This window comes from Balearica regulorum, chromosome 17, assembly GCF_011004875.1.
Source record: "Balearica regulorum gibbericeps isolate bBalReg1 chromosome 17, bBalReg1.pri, whole genome shotgun sequence".
NCBI classification, from domain to species: Eukaryota; Metazoa; Chordata; class Aves; order Gruiformes; family Gruidae; genus Balearica; species Balearica regulorum.
Window position 1 is genome coordinate 14,876,812 of NC_046200.1, and position 21,653 is coordinate 14,898,464.

At 50.1% G+C, this 21,653-nt stretch overlaps 1 protein-coding gene across 5 annotated transcripts; it reads left to right on the forward strand.

Moving 5' to 3' along the window:
• Nucleotides 1–89: 89 nt before the first annotated feature.
• EWSR1 (EWS RNA binding protein 1) lies at nucleotides 90–21,508 on the forward strand. Of its 5 annotated transcripts, none has more exons than XR_012838195.1 (17): nucleotides 90–222; nucleotides 3,325–3,361; nucleotides 3,611–3,662; nucleotides 5,424–5,544; nucleotides 10,867–11,053; nucleotides 12,420–12,587; nucleotides 13,338–13,552; nucleotides 13,804–13,984; nucleotides 15,583–16,881; nucleotides 17,432–17,464; nucleotides 18,259–18,377; nucleotides 18,776–18,905; nucleotides 19,319–19,441; nucleotides 19,526–19,685; nucleotides 20,090–20,187; nucleotides 20,676–20,946; nucleotides 21,103–21,508. XR_012838195.1 is itself a non-coding variant. In XM_075770190.1 (17 exons), the coding sequence occupies exons 1-17, from the start codon at nucleotides 147–149 to the stop codon at nucleotides 21,140–21,142; spliced, it is 2,052 nt and encodes a 683-aa protein (XP_075626305.1). In that variant the 5' UTR covers nucleotides 90–146; the 3' UTR covers nucleotides 21,143–21,508. The 5 variants fall into 5 exon arrangements, 4 of the variants coding, with proteins under 4 accessions (XP_075626305.1, XP_075626303.1, XP_075626302.1 ...); XM_075770190.1 differs by having other exon boundaries at nucleotides 5,421–5,544; nucleotides 16,844–16,881; XM_075770188.1 differs by having other exon boundaries at nucleotides 94–222; nucleotides 5,421–5,544; nucleotides 16,847–16,881.
• The last annotated feature ends 145 nt before the right edge of the window (nucleotides 21,509–21,653 follow it).

Below are 21,653 nucleotides of genomic sequence, written 5' to 3' on the forward strand. Positions count from 1 at the left end.
GTCGCTCCGGCTCGAGACGGTCTCGGTTCTTCGCGGGAACCGTCGGGAGAGCGGCGGGGCGGGTCAAGACGAGCCCTCGGTGCGCGGTCGCCCTCAGTGCCCTCCCCGCCGCCACCGTGGTACGGCCCGCCGGGGCCGGGCGGCGCATGCGCAGTGCGGGGCAGCGGCGGCGGCCGGACGTTGGGAGCGCGGAGGAGGAAGGCGAGAAAATGGCGTCGACGGGTGAGCGGGGCCGGGGGGGGTCGGGTCGGCCCGGGGCCTCCGCGGGAGCGGCTGAAGCCGGAGCGGCCTCCTGCACCGGCGCCCGTCAGGACGGGCTGAGCCTAAGCCTGGGGCTGGGACCACCGGCGGCGTCCCGAGGCCGCCCGGGCTGAGGGGAGCGGGGCGGGGGCAGCGCCTCGGGGCCGGGCCGCGGCCCTGTCACGGCGGGGCGAGGCGCCGGGCCCGGCCCTCCCGCGCTGTGGTGGCGGGCTCCCTCCCGGCCGGGCTGCGGGCTTCGTGGCCGTCCTGGCCCGCACCCAGCCCGTCTCTCCGCAGTCCCCGCGGTGGCCGGGAGCCTCCGGTGCCTCCCTGGGGTTGCAGCGCCCGGATTCTCCCTCCTGGGTGTTTGTTAAAGGGTCGTTTGCGATAGCGGATCCTTGGTGCTCCAGCCCCAGAAGGTTCTTTGAGTTACGCTCTTTCAGGAGATCGCTGCCCTTGCTGAAGGCTTCCTCCGTGCCTTTGGCTTTTCTGGTGGCTCTTCAGGATGGTTTCTGGTGTAAATGTAATTTTTTTTTAATAAAGCCGGTGAAGCATCATAGAAGGAAACGTACTCTTACAGGAGGGCTCCGACTGGATGCAAATAGGTTAAAATTAAGATGTACCAACCGTGGCAACATCGGTCTTTAAAGTAGCCTTAAAGCCCAACAGCTGAAGGTTGGACCTCTCTGCAGAGGAAAATGTCACAGGCCACGGAGTGTGAGGGAATATGAGTAATATCACCTTGGAGAGGTTTTAAAGAAAAAAAAACCAAACAGTTACTAAAGAAACATGTGCCAGTGGAATTGTCAAAATGGGGTTTAAAAATACAGCTGTCTTTCCACTTAATACATGGAAATGTTCTTCCGTGGGAGCTGCTATTTTCGGCTGCGCTATTGTGCTCTTGAGCCTCGTGAAATAGAAGGATGAAGATTAATTTCCCACTGGAAATAAAGGCTCGGAGATGGTTTTAACTAAATGAACCATAATATTTTTTTTTAAATGTTTTGCGTTAATCTAAATTCGAGCGAATTAGAAGGTTACCGGAGATAAATTGCAAATTCAACACCTGGATTTAAATCTTAGAAAGGGGAAAACGTCATGTCTGGGTAGGACTGGGGGAAGGCTGTACAAAGGGATGGGCGATGGGTCTGTAATTGAAGACCACATACGTAACTCAAGGTCCTGGCCACTCTTCAGGAGGGTGGTAGGTTGCTGGGGGTCTACAAGCGAGGGCCGAAGGTTGGGGAGATAACCCAACAGGGTGCGGAAAATGAGACTTAAACGAGGAATAGGGAGGATTTGGTAGCCAGAGGCTAGGAAAAGAGGAGGCAAGGGTAGAGGAGGGCGTACGGCGAGATGTGGGGGAGGATGGAGCGGTGCTGGTACAAGGAGGCAGGAGGAGAGAGAAGATGGATGAGGGGGAATGGGCGTTAATGGTTTTTAACACTCAGGATTTAGCGGGCTTGGAGCCACGTGTAGACGGAAAAAAAAAAAAGAGCAGCGCCCCTGAATTTAACAAGCGAGATTTTTCAATATTAAACATGACAACCTGTAAGGAAAGCAGGAGCGGTGCCAAAGTAGTTTAACAACTTGTGCGGTGCGTCTCAGGAGCGTAGAAGCTTTTGGTTAGCAGTTTGGCGTCTTTTTATTGTACATGATATTTCAGTCATCTTCCTTCTGTACTTGTACTGATTCCTGCGCTCTGGTGCAAGGTCGAAGTAATTAATATCTGTCAAAAATCACTACCAGAGTCATGACATTTCCTTTCCTTGTCCATCAACATGCACTCCAGGGTCTGAGCTCTGGTATCAGCGGAGGGAAGTGCAAAGGAGGAAAAGCTGCGAGCTCGCGTAGAGGGATTAGGAGGAGGAGAGGAAAGCTGTATTAGAGATGAATCCACAGCCCCAAGAAACAGGGGCTGCTGGTGGATGAAAAGAGTATTTTCAAAATTATTCCTGGTGCTGCTTCACCGTTGTTTGCGAACAGCCTTTTGCTCGAATGCCTTGATAAAGGCATTAAAGCGATCCTTACAACCTAGGGATAACTGAAGGGTGTAGGGAGGTGTCAGGTTCCTCAAATTCAGTTTTCTGACTGAGATCAGCGTATCTCGAGATGTGATCGCGATAGAAACACTGAAACCTCTTCCCCCGTGGGACTGTCTGGCTCTGCCTGAGAAAATCTCTACTAATGTCCGACTTCTGCCTCCAGCTGAGGCAAATGCCATGGCCCGAACAGCAGATACGACCAAGGTCTGAACTCATTGCTTATCTCTGTCTTCAGGATTTTTCTGGTCCCGGGAGAGCTGGAATTTGGCTGTCAAGGTCTGGTCTGAGTGATGAATTCATCGTTTGCTCTAGACGTTTGGATGGGAACTGGAGTAACTTGGTGACTTTGAGGGAAAGTGTACATTGAGGGGCTGTAATCATTTAAAATACAGCCTTGTAATTGCCATGGGGACGCATTTTCCGTTCCCGCCAGCAGACCAGTTCAGCGTAGACTTTTCTGCTTGGATTTTCAGAATTCCAGTTCTCTAAATCAGGGTGTTGGCATGGACTGGGGCTTTAAGAAAGGAATTACTGCTAGCTGCCCATCTCAAACCCTGCTAGGGGACAAGTGTTAAAACTTTTCAGCCATTTGTTTGTGTCCTTGAAAGTTAAATAGAGAGAGTGAAGTGTGGTGTGGTTTCTACAGACCCAAAAGCTTGCAACCTGGCCCTTTGAAACCAGGGCGAGGGGCTTGTGTCAGCCCCAGTGTTTCTTTTGTTCCAAAACAAAACACCCTCCTGCCAGCCCCCTTGGGTGTTATCCAAGGTGGCAGTTAAATTAAAGTAGGGTCATTTGAGATCAAAGTTGCTGCTGCAAACAGCAGTAACAATGAAGGGAAGAGAGGTTTTGTTTCCTTCAGAAAGACTGAAAAAGTGCATTTACCTTACACTCTTTTGAAACTGGATTTCCAGCGGTTTATAGCAGTTCTTTCAAGCTGCAGGAGGAAATTCCAGCTGCTGTGTTCTTACACTGTTAATTTTGTTAAGCCTTTGTCAACCTTTTTCCCCTCCTTTTTTTTTTTTTTTCTCTTTTCTTGCAGATTATAGTACCTATAGTCAAGCCGCAGCTCAGCAGGGGTAAGTAGCATTACGGTCTTATCCTCTCTGTTTTAAAAAGATGTAATATACGTATATAATAATTGTGGTTTAGTCTTAACTCAGGTATGTCTGCAAATCCTATGGTTTACCTTTAGCTTCTAGATATTGTATTACCATAGTATTTCAGCAGAAATCATTTGGATATATGGAAATTGCCTTGAGATATATGTTTTGCACAAGTCAGGAACACGGGGATGAATTATAAATGTCTTTAAATTCATTTTACAGCTACAGCGCATATGCACCTCAGCCAGCTCAAGGATACGCACAGACCACCCAGGTAAAACACGAGATAGTTTTATAATTGTTGCTGAATCACGTCTTCCAGTAAACTACACGGGGCTCTGCCGGCCATGAAAAACGCTGAGTGGCAGCGTCAAAATCTGTCATTAAAAGTTGTCTTGGAGCTTCCCACGCAGCCTGAACTGCTTTCTTAAAGTGAAAACAATCTGAATGTCGAGGAGCCTCAACAGTCCCCTGCTTTGTTAATATATCCTAGCCTAAGGTGGTTGTTGTCCAGAGGGTTCTAAGAGCCTAATTCGCGGTGTATGTTTGACACCACCGTGTTGGTGGGTGTTTACTCAGCAGTGTGTAGGAGAGAAAAAGCTTAGAATGGGGGGTTAAATTGCCATTAGATTTTTTCACGGAGGTATTGTTGCTAAAACTGTTAATACTCTCAGTTGGCTAGACTGCAAAATGGTGATGATCTTTAAGAGATTAATTAAACCATGCTTATTTTTAATCCTTAGAATACAAGTTACTAAAAACACATTTGTATACGCACTCCAAGTATGTTTTCAAAAGTAAACTTTTGTCCTTAGAAGTGGTGTAGGTTAATTTTCCCCTGCCTCTCCACAGAGGTTTTTGAAGGGAAAATCCATCCACCCAAAAGTATGTCTGTATTACGGAGATAAAACCCACCGCGTTGTCATGTTGGAGCATTACTGAGCAGCTTCAAATCGGTCAATTCTGGTTGTGGCAACAGCTCGGCTGAGCGGGAGCTGCCTTCCCGTGCCTGCTGGGGCTGCCTCTGCCACGCTGCCTGCTGCTGCCTGCACCTGCCTGCGCTAGCCGGTCCGAGGCAGGTGAGGCTGCATGAATACTGCGCTTGCTTGTTCCTGTGGCAGGGTAAGAAAGCCCTTTGTGAAAAATACCAGCGTTGCAGGAGGAGCACAGCTTCAGTCTTGGCATTTGGTTCGGCTTAAATGAAGGCGATGGCGATTTTTATTTTGAATAAGCGTCTTGAGACAGAACAATTGCAAGAACTGCTAACAACTCCGCAGGTTACGCGGAAGGACAAATGTGAGCAGGCTGGCAAGTGTATCGCTAAACTGGTTGTTTAGTGATAGTCTAGGCATGAAAATGAGCTCCGGGTAAGGTGCGAGTTGGGCGCTGATCTCTCGCTGAATGCAAAGGCACCGGGACGGGAGGAGCAGTAACGGGGACAGTTTGGCGATGGCGAGCACTCGGGTGCTCCCACTGATCTCATCCTCGGGTGCCTACATAAGCTCCTATTTTTGAAACTATTGGCCAGTGGACATGAGGAATAATCAGAGTAACTTCGTTGAAAGCTTAAGTAGGTTTCCTCTACTGAACGCTAAAGCAGTTTTATGCTGAAGTAGCTGACTTGTTTTAATTCGTGTAGTTCTGCCCTCTGAGTAGTCCCACTCCTCGCGTTTCAAGTTAGCCCTCGGGAGGTACCTGCGAGTGTTGATGGGTGCCCAGGCAGTTATGAAGCGCTGGACGCTTTCATGCTTCGCTTTACATAAAGCAGAAGTGTATTGTGAAAATGTAAGAGGCTGCCCCTCTGATCCTGGCATTGAAAAACTGCGTTTGTAACTTCGTTACAGATCTGAACTGAAATTTGCAGTAGCGCTCAAACTTTCACAGTAGCCTTGGCTTGACTCTGATTGCTTTCAGTACATCAGGTAACACAGGTCCCCCAGTCTGTGTACATCACCGAAACAGTCTGTGTGTACCTCTGCAACACCTGTGAGTCACTTCTGGTCACAAATTAAATTTTGTATTATCTTTGGAGCAGACGTATGGGCAGAGTTACGGAACCTACGGACAACCCACCGATGTCAGCTACACACAGCCCCAGACGACTGCGACGTACGGGCAGACTGCGTATGCGACGTCCTACGGGCAGCCTCCTACCGGTAAGAGCCCCCATGCCTGCAAGGCTTGACTTACCTGGGGAGAGACTTGAGCTCAAGTCAGCGTTGGGGAACTCCGAGCCAAGCCATACTGAATTAGTCTGGGCAGCTCTGATGTGGAAAGAGCTTCCTTCCTCAAGAGCCTGCCTTCAGCGAAGGGCAGTTTCAAATGATGCGAAGAAAACATGCCCGTTTAATTTTTTCAGGGGACGTTTTGGGTGCTGGTTCACGCTGCGGAACTGAGCGTGGCTGCAGAGCGTACTGTGCTCAGAGCCCTGGGCGTGTGTGCTCTGGCTGCTCTTGAGAACCGGTGTCCTCAGCGCTTTGGTTGCCTGAAAATCAAATCAGTGGAAGTGATGTATGCCTGTTCTGATAGTTTACCCTCTACTTTTTGTCTTGTGCTTCCCACAGTAGAAGGGACCAGTACAGGTTTGACTATCCTGCTCACTCTTGCATGGAAAATGCTGTCTCATCCTGTCTAAACTTGTGGTGTTAACCCTTTAGGTGTCACTTGGTTTTAGCTCTAAAAACGTCCAACGTCAGAGCACGCCCGCACAATGTCAGTAAGAATTTGCTGGGCTGCGATGCTGTTTGCCATCTCCGCGTCTGTAAAGTCTCCGAGTGGCGTACTTTATGGATCAAACTTCCTGAGCGCTAATGACAGCCAGGCCCAGGCATTTTGGGTGAATCTAATCCCACTGTCCTACCCTAAAGGGTAAACAGCACGGTTGGACACGTCCAAACGTCCCAGCCACCACCTTTGCATGTTCCATGTTGTCGTTGGATTTCCAGTGCAGACGCATACGTCACATGTTCGTTAACACGCTGTAAACTATTCCAACGTGTGCTCTTTGAACTGGAGTTTTGTACGTACGAGTGTCTTAATGTCTGAAAAAAACTATTGAGACATCGTTCGATTCTGGTATGTTCGGGCTGAATATTCAGGAGGCTTTGAAAAAGAAAACGCATTTTCCTCTAAGTAATGCCTTGGGTGCTGTTTTCTGCAGATTCATCCTTTGTTATGAGAGATGTTCTAAATGTCTGTTAGAGTGGGAGCTTTCTTAAACACTTCCCAAAGCAAGGGAATACCAGAACAGACAGGCAATGTGGTCTCTGGCTGCAGAAGCCGTTGGAGAATGCTTCACAAGGAAGAGGTGGAGAGAAAATGTTATCCTATAGTCTGTAACCTATAGTCTATACCCTATAGTTAGCCAGTTATATGGCACTTCAAATATTGAACATCTGTACGCAGATGAGGAAAATTTCTGCCTGGTAATTAGCACATGTCCTGCAGAATGAGAGCCAGTAGCCATTAGCCAGCGTTGCTGAGAGTTATCTGCAGGGTGTTTATTTTTCTTTCCTTTAAAAGTATATAGACATAAATCAGCAGCAAAAAGGATTTGTGGACTTGCAAAATTTCTTTCTTAGAAATGTTTGAGTCCTTTAATCCCTACCACTGACTCCAGCCCTGCAGGGGTCACAGGAAGCTGCGCTGTTTATGTGTTTGCTTCTCCCTTAGGAGTATATTTGCTGGAGGAATAATATTTGTCACCTTTTCTGCACAGGTTCCCTTTTTTTGGATGAAAAGCTTCATTTTCTTTTTATCAAAAAAAAAAAAAAGAAAAGAAGTGGTCAGACAAAAGATCCTATCAGACCTTCGAGTACGATTTGCCTCAGTCCACGTAGCGCTGGTGTGTGGCAGAACTGTTGATGTTATTCTCCAGACAGAGTGCCAGGTTGTGTTTATTCTTCCTACACCTGCCTCTCCTTGAGGAGCCAGAGCTGTGCAAATGAGACTCGTAGTGCTTAAAGCCTGTCTCCCTCTCTCCGGCTCTGCCTTTCATACTAAATAAAGCCCGGGGTGTTGCCTGGAGCATACATCTTTGTGCCGTAAGAGAAGTACAATTTTTACAGTTGAACCTGAATTTATTTTTCCTAGGCATCGCCTTTTTGTAGTAGGAGAATGTCTGCAATGACTTAAAAGCAAAGCGCCTTTTTTTGTCTTAACAACCTATTTTTTGGTTAAAATGTTATTTTTGTCAGGGAAATAGAAGTCCTGTGCAGGTATACACTCTCGGGACTCTGCAGGAACGGCAGAGACGGTTCCTCTGCGTCACCTCAGAGCCTCCAAGGAGGACTGGTTTAGCCTGCCCGGGCACCTTTCTGTCCCAAGCACTCTGCCATCAACTCCTGGGCTGCCCGAGGTGACACTTACCGCCCAGGTTGCGTTTCTTCCCTCCCCGGGGCTGTAGGGAAAGGTCTCTTGGAGTCACCTCGTCCCTTTGTTACTCGGGAGCCTGCGGGCTCCTCTGCGGGCTCCTCTGCGGCTCCCTGGACGCCAACTGGATTAGGGGATTAATCGGCACCGTCGGATCTGTGGTCATGGTTTGCTCTTTAATTGCTGCGGTGTAGAAGCACAAATTACAAGAGTAAATAAAGAGCTGCATCTGTTAGGGTTATTGGCTTTCTAACAACGTCATTTGGGGGCAAAAACATCATTTCAAAGGTCCAAGTATGAATCTCCTTTAAGCAGCTAACTGGGAATTACTCTCTAAAGACAGCCAGCTCCCACTTCTCTTTTTACCTGTGAAATTTAGGGTTATGTATATTTTAAGTTTCTGATGTTTCAGGATTTGAAATGAATGCACCCATCGGTGTCTTGGCTACCACATCAATCTGTTGCACCAAAATGGAGCAGAGAAAATACACGTGCCAAACGCGAGTTGGCACGCAGACCCCATGGGTAGGTTTTCATGCTGCTTGCATCAGAGAGAAGCCTTCAAAAACTTGTCCTAGCTGACGTAAAGCCTGCTTATTTCGGAATAAATCTCTTTGAATCCAGTATTTTCAGTTGATGTGCTCTGAGGACCAAATCCTGCAAGCTTCCCCTCCACCTGAAGAATTCCTAGACTTGAGTAAGGGTTTTTCTTGCAGCCTTTGAGAGGAAACTGAGCCACGTAACTGGACTTCTTAAAACAGGTTGTCAAAGTTCTTCTGTTACCTTTTTCTTACAGTAGCTATTTTGCAGACTCGCCGTTTATCTTACTAACTGGGGAGGGGGGAGGAGAGAGAAGTGATGTAACCTGAATGGCCCCCTCAAAAATACAGTTCTTGAGGATTTTCAGAGTAAATGAAGTTGTTGAAATGAAAATTCAAACCAGTGGGATGTTAAATCGCTGGCTTTTCTTTTTCTGGTACAAACCCTTCCTGCTGAGCACACTTGCACAAGGGAAACACTCCATCTAGAGCTGAAGCATTAAAATTCAGGATTTTTTTTTTTTTTCCTCCTTTTTATTCTATTGACTGTGCAGAGCCAGGCGTTAGCAAACCTGCTTGCTTGCTTGATCGGAGAGGTTAGTGCTGCTGGTAACAGTGCCGAGAAAGGGGACCCGGATGTGGCAGAACCACCCTGTGGCTCTGGGTCTGACGAGAACAGCCCAGGGCAGGGCTGTGGCTTCAGCAGCGCTCACTGCCGACTGTTGTAGAATGTGGTCAGGCTTTGGCCAGTTCAAATAAGGATTCCTTTAACTTCTGGTGTCGGTGCTTTCTGTGGAAATGCTGTGGTTGCTCACATTTAAGTGTTTCGACTGTTTAAATTTGTCTGAGCCTCTAAAAATCATGCTCATTTTTTCCCATTTGACATCATCCCATTCACCCTGCTTGGCAACACTCGGAACAGGACTTTACTTTTCAGAGAACCTTTCAGCAAAAAAGGAATAATGACCATGAAAACCAATTTGCTTGTGATTCGTGCAAGTTACTTCCTGGTGGGAGACCAGCTTACTCTCTCGCTTTGATGTTTCCAGCCTGCGGCGTTCAGCAGGAGGGCGGTAGCGTAGGGGGGGCGAGGGCAGGAGGAATGAGGCTTGTGGGAGCGGGCAGGGGCTCCTAAGCTAGCTGTTGCAGGTGACGAAAGCAGACAGGCTCCTGTCCCTTCGTCAGGATCCTGAGGCTAACCAGAAAGCTCAAGAGCGACACTCGGGACAGAAAGCTGCAGATTGTTTTTTTTTTAATTAACGTTCTGTGCAAACTTCCTCTTCTCGCTTCTCTTCCTCTTTACTCGCTGATTCAGAGAGCCGTAGGGAAGGGTCCTGATTTTGTAGCAGGGACAGCAGGATGTGGAAGTTCTGCGGTGCTTTTGGGAAGGCATGCTATATTCCGCTGGAAATACATTTGGTTTTGCAAATTAGGGAATTGAAATAAAAAGCTACCGCACAGTTTGCGTAAAATGTTGTATCATTAGAAGGAAGAATATGTCAAAAGTGTCCAATGTTTATTAAAAATAAGAAGCGATGGAGAAGCTGTTACTTTAATTGATGCAATTAAGATCACATCAATAAGACTGAGACCAGTTGGCTCCTCTTTGGCAATCAATGTTTTATATTTTTAGTAAGTCAGCTTTTGCTAACAAGATCTTTAATTGATCTTTTTTTCACTTAAATCTCTGTTTCATAATCTGAAAATCTGCTCGCAAGGTTCTTAACTATAAAAAGCCACCGTGTTAATACCGGGTTTATATTTCACCTTTGTGACAAGCCAAACGGTTGGCTAAATTATACAGCGGCGGCTGCTGGAAAGACTAATTTAAATGGAGCTGTTTCGGGATCTTCGATATTCTTGTAAAACTGTTCAAAAATAAATGCATGAGCTCTAAGCTTTTTACTAAAGCAAACTGAAATTCTAAGAAAACATCAGGAGCTACCTTACGTCTCTTTTTTGACCTTTCTCTTAAGTTAAAGCAAATGCAAAGTGCTTTTCTTTTGTTTCCAGAATTACTGATTTAAAACAAGACTTCATAAATGGCTCAGAAAGACTTGTCAAGTCAGCCTGGTGCCATTTTGTGCTTTTATTTTTCAGAAAAGCTGAAAGGATGGGACCATACTTCTTAAATGATTGGATTTCTTTCACTTTAGGGCCGACAGGAGCTTTGTTTAGTCTTCCTGCGTTCAGAAGACGCTGCATGCCTCAGCTTGCCCTGCATGCACTTTATTACATTAGCCATGAGCTTCAGTAGCTGTAAACAAACAGCCTTTGGATGCTGATTGAAGAGTGGCTTCCAGAAAGCTCCGCGGAGCGTGGTTTTTGGGTGGTGAGGGTAGAGCTGGGGCTGCAGACTGAGGCTTCCCAAGGCAGAGGGTTTCTCTGAGGAAGGCGAAGGGGTGGGGTGAGTTAGTTCATCATTTTAAGGTTATCTGTGGTATTTTTGCAGTGGTAAAATTGGTGCTGCACCCGAGGTCTGATATGCCGTCAACAGAAGCGCAGTAGTCCGAAACGTGACGAGCAAAGGTCACCAATCTAATCTGATGAAGCTGTCGTCTCTTCTAGGTTATACCACCCCAACTGCTCCCCCAGCATACAGTCAGCCCGTCCAGGGGTACGGCACAGCCACCTACGATACTAGCACCGCTACGGTTACCACCACCCAGGCTTCTTACGCAGCACCGTCCGCTTACGGCACCCAGCCTGCCTACCCAGCCTACGGGCAGCAGCCAGCAGCGTCCGCTCCCGCAAGGTAACATCCGATTCCTCTCTTCCTCCTAAGGCTGTTGGGGAGAACCCCAGCGCCACCACCAGCTGAACTGGGGCCTGCTGGTTTTGTTTACACCTTTTCTCTGCCTGTCGCGCTTGAGCTTTGCTCTCGCTGCATCTGATCTCTTCGCGTTTCAGGGCTGGAGGAAGCAGCGTAGGTAGGTTCTGCTCCGGCGCGGTGAGTCAGCACCGTTACTGAGAGCTGCGGAGAGCAACCCAGCGGCAAAAATGGGCTCTTGACTCACAACGTAGAACAGAAAATGGACCAGTCTGATCTCATCTTGAGTCACTGGGTCAGGCAGGGTGCTCTTACATACTCTGACTTCTGGAGTGGATGCAGATGCTGAAGACAATTTCCTTTTTCAATCTGGGCGCTGTCAATAGTATATTTAGTTTAATTGTTTGCTCAGGATATGAAAGGTTTAGCGTACGTAATGGAAACTTGTTTAATAGTCAGTAAAAACTGCTTTTTTGGTTTACCTGATGTTTATAGCAACCACTCCAGTAAGGAAAGGCGGAGCCTGGCACAGCTCTGTATCTTCCAGATTATACTTTTAAGTATGAATCCTGACATCGTTTAAAATATTTTTTTCCTGGCTTGTACAACAAAAGTAGCTTTAACTCTTTTTACTCCGCTCTGATAAACACTTAGAGATTATAAACAGTATGGGACAAATATAAAAGAAGGAGACATGCAAATCACGTGGTTCTCTTTATTTTCAGGTCTTGAGAGTTAACACTAAACATAGAATCGTAGAATAGTTTGGGTTGGAAGGGACCTTTAAAGGTCATCTAGTCCAACCCCCAACGTCCTTTCCCTTTCATCGGATAACGTATATGGGGCAATGTCTGTTTGCACTGAATTCTAAACCAAACAATGGTGCATTTAACTGACAGCGTTTCTGGCTGCTTTTGAGCTCATCGTTTCCAAGCGTTGTGCAAAACCAGCTCAAGCGCAGGGGCAGTGCTGCTGGCTGCTTTCCTGGCCATTTCACATCCTCGACTCAATTCTAGAGCCAAAGTCTACATCCCTCGCCTTCGGTTTCGTAACGCAGCTGGTGAACAGAAGCTGTAGTGCTCTCTGTTCAGGATGCTGCCCGGGCCTTTCCTGATGGCAGAGGAGCGTGCAAATGCCCAGTCAGCATGCGCTAAAATGTTTAGTGTTTAATAAACCTACGTTGGCTTCTGCCGGAGCAACTGACACCGACGCAGTGCCAGCTTGTAACACTTCCCAAAGACATAGGTAGTGCCGTTCTGTCTTGGGGGGGGGTGGGATCCGAGCGCCTTCGTTACTTCCAGAGGTGGGGGTTCACACCAATCTTTCCTTCTTGTTCAATATTGCTCCGTAGACCCCAGGATGGCAGCAAACCAGCAGAGACCAGCCAGCCGCCGTCGAGTACGACAGGCTACAGCCAGCCCAGCCTAGGGTATGGACAGAGCAACTACAGCTATCCTCAGGTGCCTGCCAGCTACCCCATGCAGCCGGTCACTGCGCCTCCCTCCTATCCTCCTACCAGGTAACTCTCCCAGCGGGCTAAGCCTCGCACAGCTAGCCTGGGAACTGTCAGGTCAGCTTGGGCAAAGGGGGTTTTCTCCAGGGATTTTAAACGAACAGATGTAAAAGGAGGTTCGGTGTCCTGGGAGGAGGAAGGTGTGGTTCTTATTGGGGTACTTCTTGTCACAGGGAAGATGTGGCTGTGATGGAGTGCGTAATTGTCTCTGCGTACGTACCTGCAGTAGCAAGGTGTAACGATGGCAAAGGGTTTTAAGATGTTTTCCTAGGTAGGGAGTGTGTTACACGGACCCTTTGCTGCCTCCTTACACGTGCCTTTGACAAGGAGCTCACCTCTTCCCCTCTGATGTCTTTAACGTGCTGATTTCTAAAGTCTCTATTTTGAAATTCCCAAAGCCTGAGATGTGTGAGGGGCAACTGTTCTGTTATCCATCGGCTGAAAATATTTCAGTGCTGAGGCAGAAGGGAGCCTGTTACCTGCCTTGCCACTCCCTGGCGCTTCTGCCTCTTTCTAGCAGTATGAATAAATCGTGAATGGCTGCATGGGCTTTGCTTTTAGCAGTCGACCAGGTTTATTTTGTCTCCTGCCGCCAGACAAGCCTCCGTAGAATGACTTCACCTTTTTAAATGGTTTACAACGCGACATATGGCTTATAATTGCATTACCATCTAGTGTGAGCCACTTCCGCAGCCTAATGCACGTTGCCAGTGAATTGGCTCATCTTGCCATCTTTTCAACGCTTTTGTCTTCCAGCTATTCCTCCACACAGCCAAGCAGTTACGATCAGAGCACTTACTCCCAGCAGAGCACCTACGGGCAACAGAGCACCTACGGACAACAGACCAGCTATGGCCAGCAGAGCAGCTACGGGCAGCAGCCGCCGCCGACCAGTTACCCTCCCCAGACGGGATCCTACAGCCAGGCCCCGAGCCAGTACAGCCAGCAGAGCAGCAGCTACGGCCAACAGAGTGAGTGTGCTCAGCAGAGCCGCGTGCTCGTGGAGGAAGAGGGCCGGTGTCCCTTGCCCTTGCGGGGTGGGATGTCTCTGAAGGAAGTTTGGCGTCGTTCTCCTTAAATTAACGCTGTCGCTGTGAGCGCTGTGGGAAATGATTGCTGTGATTCTGTTCTGGTGCTGAAGGCAGGGCTGAAAAAGGGGACAGGCAGCTTCGACCCCCTCTTATCTGCAGCTCCCTAACATTTTTGTTACGAACTTTCTCAGGCTCGTTCCGTCAGGACCATCCTAGCAGCATGAACGTGTATGGACAGGAATCCGGAGGCTTTTCAGGCCCGGGAGAGAATCGGAATATGAGCGGCCCTGATAACCGGGGCAGGGGAAGAGGGGGATATGATCGCGGAGGCATGAGCAGAGGTGGGCGGGGAGGAGGACGCGGTGGAATGGGGTAAGAGCAAATCTTTTCTCCTTTTATCTAATTCTGTTTTACCCATAGGATTTGAAATGGAAAGAAGGGACTGAAAGGTTGACATTCACAACGGTACTTCCATGGGGACCATCTCTGTACCATCATTGCTTCTAATCCATGGAAATATTATCCTAGGGGAAATAGGAGCAGGATCTGTTTATTTTTTTATGTCCTGCGGCTGGTTGGGCCCTGGGCGGGGGGAAGTTTGGGGTATTGCTAAACCTGGAACTTTCAGCTCCCTTCGTGGTCGCACAGAGGTGAAATCCTCTGTGGGGTTTAACAGTAACTCCGGATCGAACACACACAAACCTTCCGCCAGGTCCGGGAGTCACTCCCTGTGCCTCGGCAGTGGGGACCTTGACAGTTCAGGTATGTACAAGGCAGAGGCCTCGCGTCAGCCCCGTCTTCTGCCGTCAGCCTCTTCACCTTAGCAGTAGCACGTGGAGCTACGTCTGTAAGTGTATGCCCCGGGGCAGATCGCTGCTGTCGAAGCCATGACTCTGAGTGGCCCAGAACACTTAGAGCTTGGTTGGAGCGTGAAAGAAAGACCCCGAGAAAGTCAAGAGATGTGGCTTGGCTCCCAGGACTGCTCCCCCTTGGAGCTTTCGGGTGGTCTAAATCAGTTTGGCCATTTTAACTGATGGCAAAATCTGGTTTGGGAAACCTGTGCCTTCAGGTCAGCAGTGTGTCTCCCTGTCTGTGATGTTCGTTTTGCTAGCGGCGAGGAAGGAGGACTAATCCCAAAGGCTCCTAAGAGAAGGAAGATGTAGCTTTGTGTGTGTTCCATCCCTTCGCACCGTCGTTCAGAGCTATGCAGAGTGTCCCTAGGTGCGCACGCTGGATATGTGGCGTGGGGTGAACAGCGTTTGCGTTGCAAACGGAATGGCAGCTTCTCCTCCCTAGGCAACTTCTTAAAGGTCTTTGACAACCTGGTGGCAACCAGAGTTTGGCAATCGATAGTCCCATTCTGCATAGCTCTGTCGAAATGTATTGAAGTGGCATGAAATCTTTATCGGAGAAATACAACTACCGGTGTACGGAAATACAAGAAAAAAGACTGGCCTGTGTTGGACCACATGTGGCTTGAATTGGCTCGAGCGGAACAGAGTTCCACGGTTCTGCATAAAGATTTCACCCATGATGTATTTATCTCTAATGGTTTAAAGTAGATGTAGACACCTGAAATGTCTATCATCACATCTTCAAATTTCTAGCCCCTTCGGAGCTTCTCATGCAAAAGATTTGTCATCTGTCTCTGATTTCACGCCCTAATCCGAGCTTAAATTGCGTACGTAGTGATTTCCACCTGAGTAGACCATTACAAAGGCTCCCCTGCTTTATGGACGTAGACTTTCTGCTGTCCATAGAAAAGGCGGCCTTCCTATGAACGCCAAGGGGCAGGTAGGGGAACTCGGCCCTTCTTATCATGCTGTGGTGATGGATTTCAGTGTCTCCGGCAGGTAAGGAGCTCGATGTTATTAACGTGCCCTTTTTCATTGACTCAATTATTTTATATTTTCATTGGCTGTTAAACATGGAAACTTTTTAACATGCTTTGTCGCATTTATATGCTACAGGTTACAAAGTGAGAGCCTTGTATACACTTCAATACTTAAAAAGTACCCGTACTCAGTACTCAGCCGGCAGCATAATGAAAAGTGGGACTAGACACGGTGTCCATATGGAGAGGAAAAATATACATAGAATATTTTTAACCAAATGTATTCATTGTATAAATGGAATCCTTCTGTAACTTTGGTAACTGCGTACTTGTTGTTTGGTAATAAAACCAGAGGAGGTATACTACTTTAGAATTGTGTAACGTTAAAAAGTGTAAACGTCTGTGTTTAAAAAGAGAGACATTACGTAAATGGTGTGTACTTTAACAAAAGGAGGCAAAGCTGCATGCAACAGCTTGAAACTGTGTATTGACGACTTTTTTTTTTCCAGTATTAGAGGTGCAATACTTGCTAGAAAACAGGCGGTGCTCTCCCTCCTCTGCTCGTCTCCTTCCAAACAGCTTTTTTTTTTTCGTCTCTCCAAAAAAGAGCGAGAAACATCGAAATCCTTTTCAGGTGGCATTTTCCTAATTAACCAGCTTTTGAAAGCGGTCTTAGCTGAACGCTTCAGCCAAAGCTTTCGACGAAAGCTGCGGCCGTTCGGTTTGCATTGGCGCGTGCCGAAATCTTCCGTTCTGGGCTGTGTCCACAAAGCTGCACCCCAGGCCTTCGAGCCTCCGCTGTATTCTGTAAGTTCTCCCTCCACAGAGACTTGTTAAATTCAGTAACGACCTGAATGTATGGCTTTATACCGAGGTTTTTAGCGGAAATGTCATCTGAACTGTATTGTAGGTATCGCGTGTGGTTGTCTCCTACCTTTTTAACTGTTAATGTCAGGGACCCGCGGGCTCGTTTCGCTCTCGTGCTGCGAGAGGCTGAGGGTGCACCTTTATGTACACACAGAGGGGAGGGAGTTGACCAGCGAACGACCTCACGATTTCTCTGAAGCGAAAAGCCCAATTTATAACGCTCAAAAACCAGATATATATTTTTTTTTTTTTTGGCCAAGTATTGCACCGCTAATACCCATACAAATAATGCAAGGGTACCGACAGCAAAGCGGTGTCTAAAACCAGACAAGCGAGGTTGCGTATATGTAAAGGAAATTTGAGCGAGCTGCCCTGAAGAAAGGCATAGTGCCGAGATGAGAGAGAGAGAGACAGATGCATTGTTTGGAGATGTTTTAGCCAGTGCCCTTCTTCCCAGTGAGCCGCAGAGGCTCAGAGCGGTACTGGCTTTGTAAAGGGAAAGGCCTTCATTTCTTCGTTTATCCCCCCAGCAGCGCTGGAGAGCGAGGTGGCTTCAATAAGCCTGGTGGTAAGTTTTTGAGCATTACAATGGATAGTGTTAAAAAAAAAAAAAAAAAAAAAAAATTGCAGTCAGTTTTTAGAACAAAGTGTAATTTTTATTAGTTTTAAGTGGTTAAAATGACATATGCAACAAGACTGTAATGGGTACTGCCGGCAATGCCTAGGGGTATGCGGTTACAGGACACAGGGTAACTTGGAAGAATTGAGCAACCACTTCTGTAATTTGGGGAAAATAAATGGTTTGGATTTAATAAATATTTTTTTTTTTTTGTAAAGTAACTTTTTATTAATGAACATAAAACTGATTGGCCTGGTAAAGCATTTAAAAAAAAAAAAAAAGCGTAATAGTGGTTAATGGTTTGAAAGGCTGCTAAAAATAGCAAACCGATCACCAAGTAAGAGGTGCATTGCTGATGTTTTTTTGCAATGCAGGTCAATTTGAGTTTAACCAGCGCCATCGAACGGTGGTTATAAGTAGATAGTATTGTGTGTGTCGGCTCTTCAGCCTGCAAGGCGTGCACTAACACAGCTTCTTATGATTCTTTCCCGACTGGCAGGACACATGGAAGAAGGACCGGACCTTGATTTAGGTAATTGCCGATAACTGCTGGCGTTCTCTCCCGAGCTCCTGAAATGGAGATTTCTGCGCTCGTTCTCTGCTCCGGACGAGGGCCGTAGCCACGGGAGACGTAGCCCCGCGGCGTGCCCTGCCGTAGGAGCACAAGGATGCTCTGCCATTCGTGGTCTCTTTCCGGCCATTTCATTTATTTCTCGATTCCCGATTTCATCAGAACAGCCAGACCGTTGGAAAACCGCACGTGTTTGTGAGATGCTTCCCCTTCTCCGTGGGAACTAGAGGGGCTTTTCTGGGGGAGCTGCTCTGCAAAAAGCCCTTTTCAGGCAGCTGTAGCCTGGAGCTTGCCTGCGCTGGTCCGGTAGCCGCCTCTCGTGCCACCCCTGGCCTGTCGCCTTGCGACTTTTTCCTTCCTGTTGCACAGGCGTGTCTGGAAGTTATGCGTCAACCTTCCCACGTTGGCACGTCGCTGCGGAAAAGGAGGGGGGGGGGGTCAGCGCAGGGGGACCGATGGGTGTTCCTGTGATAAGCGAGCGGTTTCACCAGGCGGTTCTCCTCGCGCTGGGTGGGTGGGGGTGTCTGTCTGTGGCAGGAGCAGCGAGGTGCGGCGCGGGCCTGCCTGCCCGCCTGCCTGGAGGAGGTGGCGGAGCGTCGCCGCTCTCGATGCCCGGGTTTTCGGGTCGCTTCGTAAATCCGCTCGTTGAGAGCAAAGCCGCAGCTGGCTGAGGGGATGACGTCATGAAAAGTACTCCATCGGGTTGTATCGCTGCCGTTCCTCTCCCTGCAATGACACGGTGAATTATCTCCTAGGCCCACCTATGGACCCAGATGAGGACTCGGACAACAGTTCAGTTTATGTGCAGGGACTCAGTGATAACGTGACCCTGGAGGATCTGGCAGATTTCTTCAAACAATGCGGTGTTGTCAAGGTGAGAGGGAGGTGTGGGGGAAAGGGATTGCCCGCCTCCTCCCCGCCTGCACGTTGCTCGTCTCGGCCCTTCGTTTCCAGGAGCTGGCTGGATGGGCCACGGGTGGCCACGGCCTGGCTCAAGCTTTCCCCAACACAAAATTTCTCCCTCGGCGGCGTGATTAGACTCGCAGAAGCACCGTGTGTGACAGCGTGAGGGCTCGGGGTGGTGGGGAGAGCAGAGGTGGTCCGGGCAGAGTAGCTGCTGCCCCTGGTAAGCCAGAGGGGCCCTTTCTTCTGCCACGGAGTCGCCAGAATGAAGCGCAGTTGTCTCGAGTCAGAAGCAGAACAAAGGAGAGTAAATCCCCACTCAGCTTACAGGGAGATGTGACTTGAGGTGACGTTTTGCTGTCCTGTTAGATGAACAAGAGGACCGGGCAGCCTATGATAAACCTCTACATTGACAAAGAAACGGGCAAACCCAAAGGAGATGCCACGGTATCTTACGATGACCCGTCTACTGCCAAAACAGCTGTTGAATGGTTTGATGGTGAGTATGGGGGGAGTGTTTTGGGGTAGAATCCCTTTGGTCTAGATTTTGGAACTGAATTCTTGTCCGATAGAAGTCAGCATTTCCGTCCTCAGCCTGTGGAGGATGGTAGTCATTTTAGGCTACCTCTAGGTGGTCAGGCTTTTGCCTAAGAAGTTCTGGTTTTACCTGGAAGAGAGAAGGGCGGTGCTTGGGTTGTGGTTGGCCTCAGCTGCCCCGGCCTGTTGCCTCCTGTGGCCAGGGCCTGTCGCAGTCCCACGGGTGGAATTTGTGCCCTTGTGCTGTCTTTGGCGCTCAGATAAAAACTTCCCCTGCTGCTGCTGACTCGGTGCAGTCGCGTGCGATCCCAGGATCTGGTGAGCAGTGTAAACTCGTGGCAGAGAGTGATGCTCTTGCCCTTGTATTTCTCCTAGGGAAGGATTTCCAGGGGAGCAAGCTCAAAGTTACCCTCGCACGGAAGAAGGGCCCGATGAACAGCATGCGAGGCGGGATGCCCCCACGCGAGCAGCGAGGAATGCCTCCCCCGCTGCGCGGAGGTAACGTTCAGCACGGCCAGAGGCACAGCCCTGTCCTGCAGCCGTGGCCGGTGCCCCGTGCAGCTAACGGAGCTTTCCCTGCAGGTCCGGGCGGGCCCGGCGGCCCGAGCGGCCCCATGGGCCGGATGGGAGGCAGAGGTGGAGACAGGGGTGGCTTCTCCTCAAGAGGACCGCGGGGATCCAGGGGAAACCCCTCCAGCGGGAGCGTCCAGCACCGAGCTGGCGACTGGCAGTGTCCCAATCCGTGAGTATCCCATGTCGCCCACCTCTTCCACGCGTCGCGGCAGCTCCGCGTCAGCCTGGCACCTCTGGTCACTCCACGTGGTGACAACAGCCGACTCCTACCTCAGAGCCCTGAGGAGGGGTCTTTTGTCTGAGGTGCTGCCCAGGATGTGCAGACCTTCCCCAAAATTACTCGCTGGGCCTTCTGAGGAAGTTCCTTTCTCCGGTCCAGAGCCGGGAGGGAGGGCGGGTGTCGCTGCTGGGGGGCTGTGGCTGAACAAGCAGCCCGGCCGACGTTCTCCAGGCCCCGCTGACCGGCTTTGGTGTCTCCTGCATGCCCTTCTGCTGACGGCCACGCGGCGCTTCCTGATGCCACGCAGCCCGGAACGCTGCTCCCGCTCTTTGCTAACTGGTGTTTTTACCCAGGGGATGCGGAAACCAGAACTTCGCCTGGAGAACGGAGTGTAACCAGTGCAAGGCTCCTAAACCGGAGGGGTTTCTTCCGCCCCCTTTCCCCCCCCCAGGTGCGTGTCTGGTTGAGTTCCCGGTGGGGCCGGAGGCACCGGCTTTCCAGCGAGCTGCCTCACGCCCGGTTTTGGGCTCCTCGGGGAGCGGCGCTTTCCAGCCCCGAGAGCTACTGGGGCTTCATCCCTCCTGGAGCTGCAAAACGGAGTCGGGACCGCTCTGCCCTCGGGCCCTCCCGCGCTTTCCAGTCCCGCTCGAACCCCCGGGGCTCCTCCTTGGGGCCAACTTCAGCCCTTGGCTTCCCCAAAGCGCCGCTTTCACCTCGTTAGGCGGTGCCCTCCTAACGAACCCCGTCTCTCCTGGCCCCGAGGAGGAGCTGGGTGAGGAGCGCTCGCTGCGCTCCCCTGCGGCGTTGGTCGCCCTCGGGGTTCCCAGCTGCTCCCGGATCTTCTCCGGTCAGCAGTGCCGGGATGTGCCGGGTGGATGGGGCGGGCAGGGGGCTGGCTGTCCCCTTGGAGCGCTCTGAGGGTCTTCTCCTCTCTCCCAGGCGGAGACCGCGGTAGAGGCGGCCCCGGGGGGATGCGAGGCGGGCGAGGAGGTGGCCTGATGGACCGTGGGGGACCCGGTGGCATGTTCAGAGGTGGCCGCGGTGGTGACAGAGGCGGATTCAGAGGAGGCCGGGGTATGGATCGAGGTGGCTACGGAGGAGGTGGCCGGCGAGGAGGGGGAGGACCCGGGGGCCCCCCGGGACCCCTGATGGAACAGATGGGAGGCGGAGGCAGAGGCGGACGGCGCGGAGGACCGGGAAAGATGGACAAGTACGTACGGGGAGCGGGGCGGGGTGGGGGGACCTCGGTCACCGGGGAAGGGGGATGGGGGGGGTTGGGGGGGAGGTGAGAACCTGTCCCTGGGCGGGGGGGGACACACACACCCTGGGGTGCCGCGACTGACTCGGCCTGTCCCTCCGCTCGCAGGGGTGAGCACCGCCAGGAGCGCCGAGACCGGCCCTACTAGAGACCGACACCGCAGAGCTGCATTTACTACCAGATTTATTTTTTAAACCAGAAAATGTTTTAAATTTATAATTCCATATTTATAATGTTGGCCACAACATTATGATTATTCCTTGTCTGTACTTTAGTATTTTTCACCGTTTGTGGAGAAACATTAAAACCAAGTTCAACGGTAGCGTGCCGAGTTATCTTTCCCACCCACACCCCCTTTTAAAAACGGTTGTTTAACGAAAACTAAACCCGCGCGACCCCCCTGTCGTGAGCATGCTGTGCGCAAACCCCGGAGGCGGCGAGGAGCTGTAACGATGTTAATGGTTGTGATGGTTTTTTTTTTTAAAAAATAAAATTCCCGATGTTTATAACCGTACCACTTCTGGCCTCTCTTGAGAGCATCCCTGCCTGGGGGGGGGACGCACACACACACACAGAGCCGGGCGATGGATGCGACATTGTCCCCGGGGCGGGGGGGGGGGGGGGAGCCGCCCCTCACCCCGCCTGTTTCCCTGCCGGAG

Coding starts and splice junctions, on each gene's coding strand:
- EWSR1 (XM_075770190.1), top strand. CDS start 147: ATGCGCAGTGCGGGGCAGCGGCGGCGGCCGGACGTTGGGAGCGCGGAG. Junction 3,362..3,610: donor CAAGCCGCAGCTCAGCAGGG/GTAAGTAGCATT, acceptor TTCATTTTACAG/CTACAGCGCATATGCACCTC. Junction 12,588..13,337: donor CCCTCCTATCCTCCTACCAG/GTAACTCTCCCA, acceptor TTTGTCTTCCAG/CTATTCCTCCACACAGCCAA.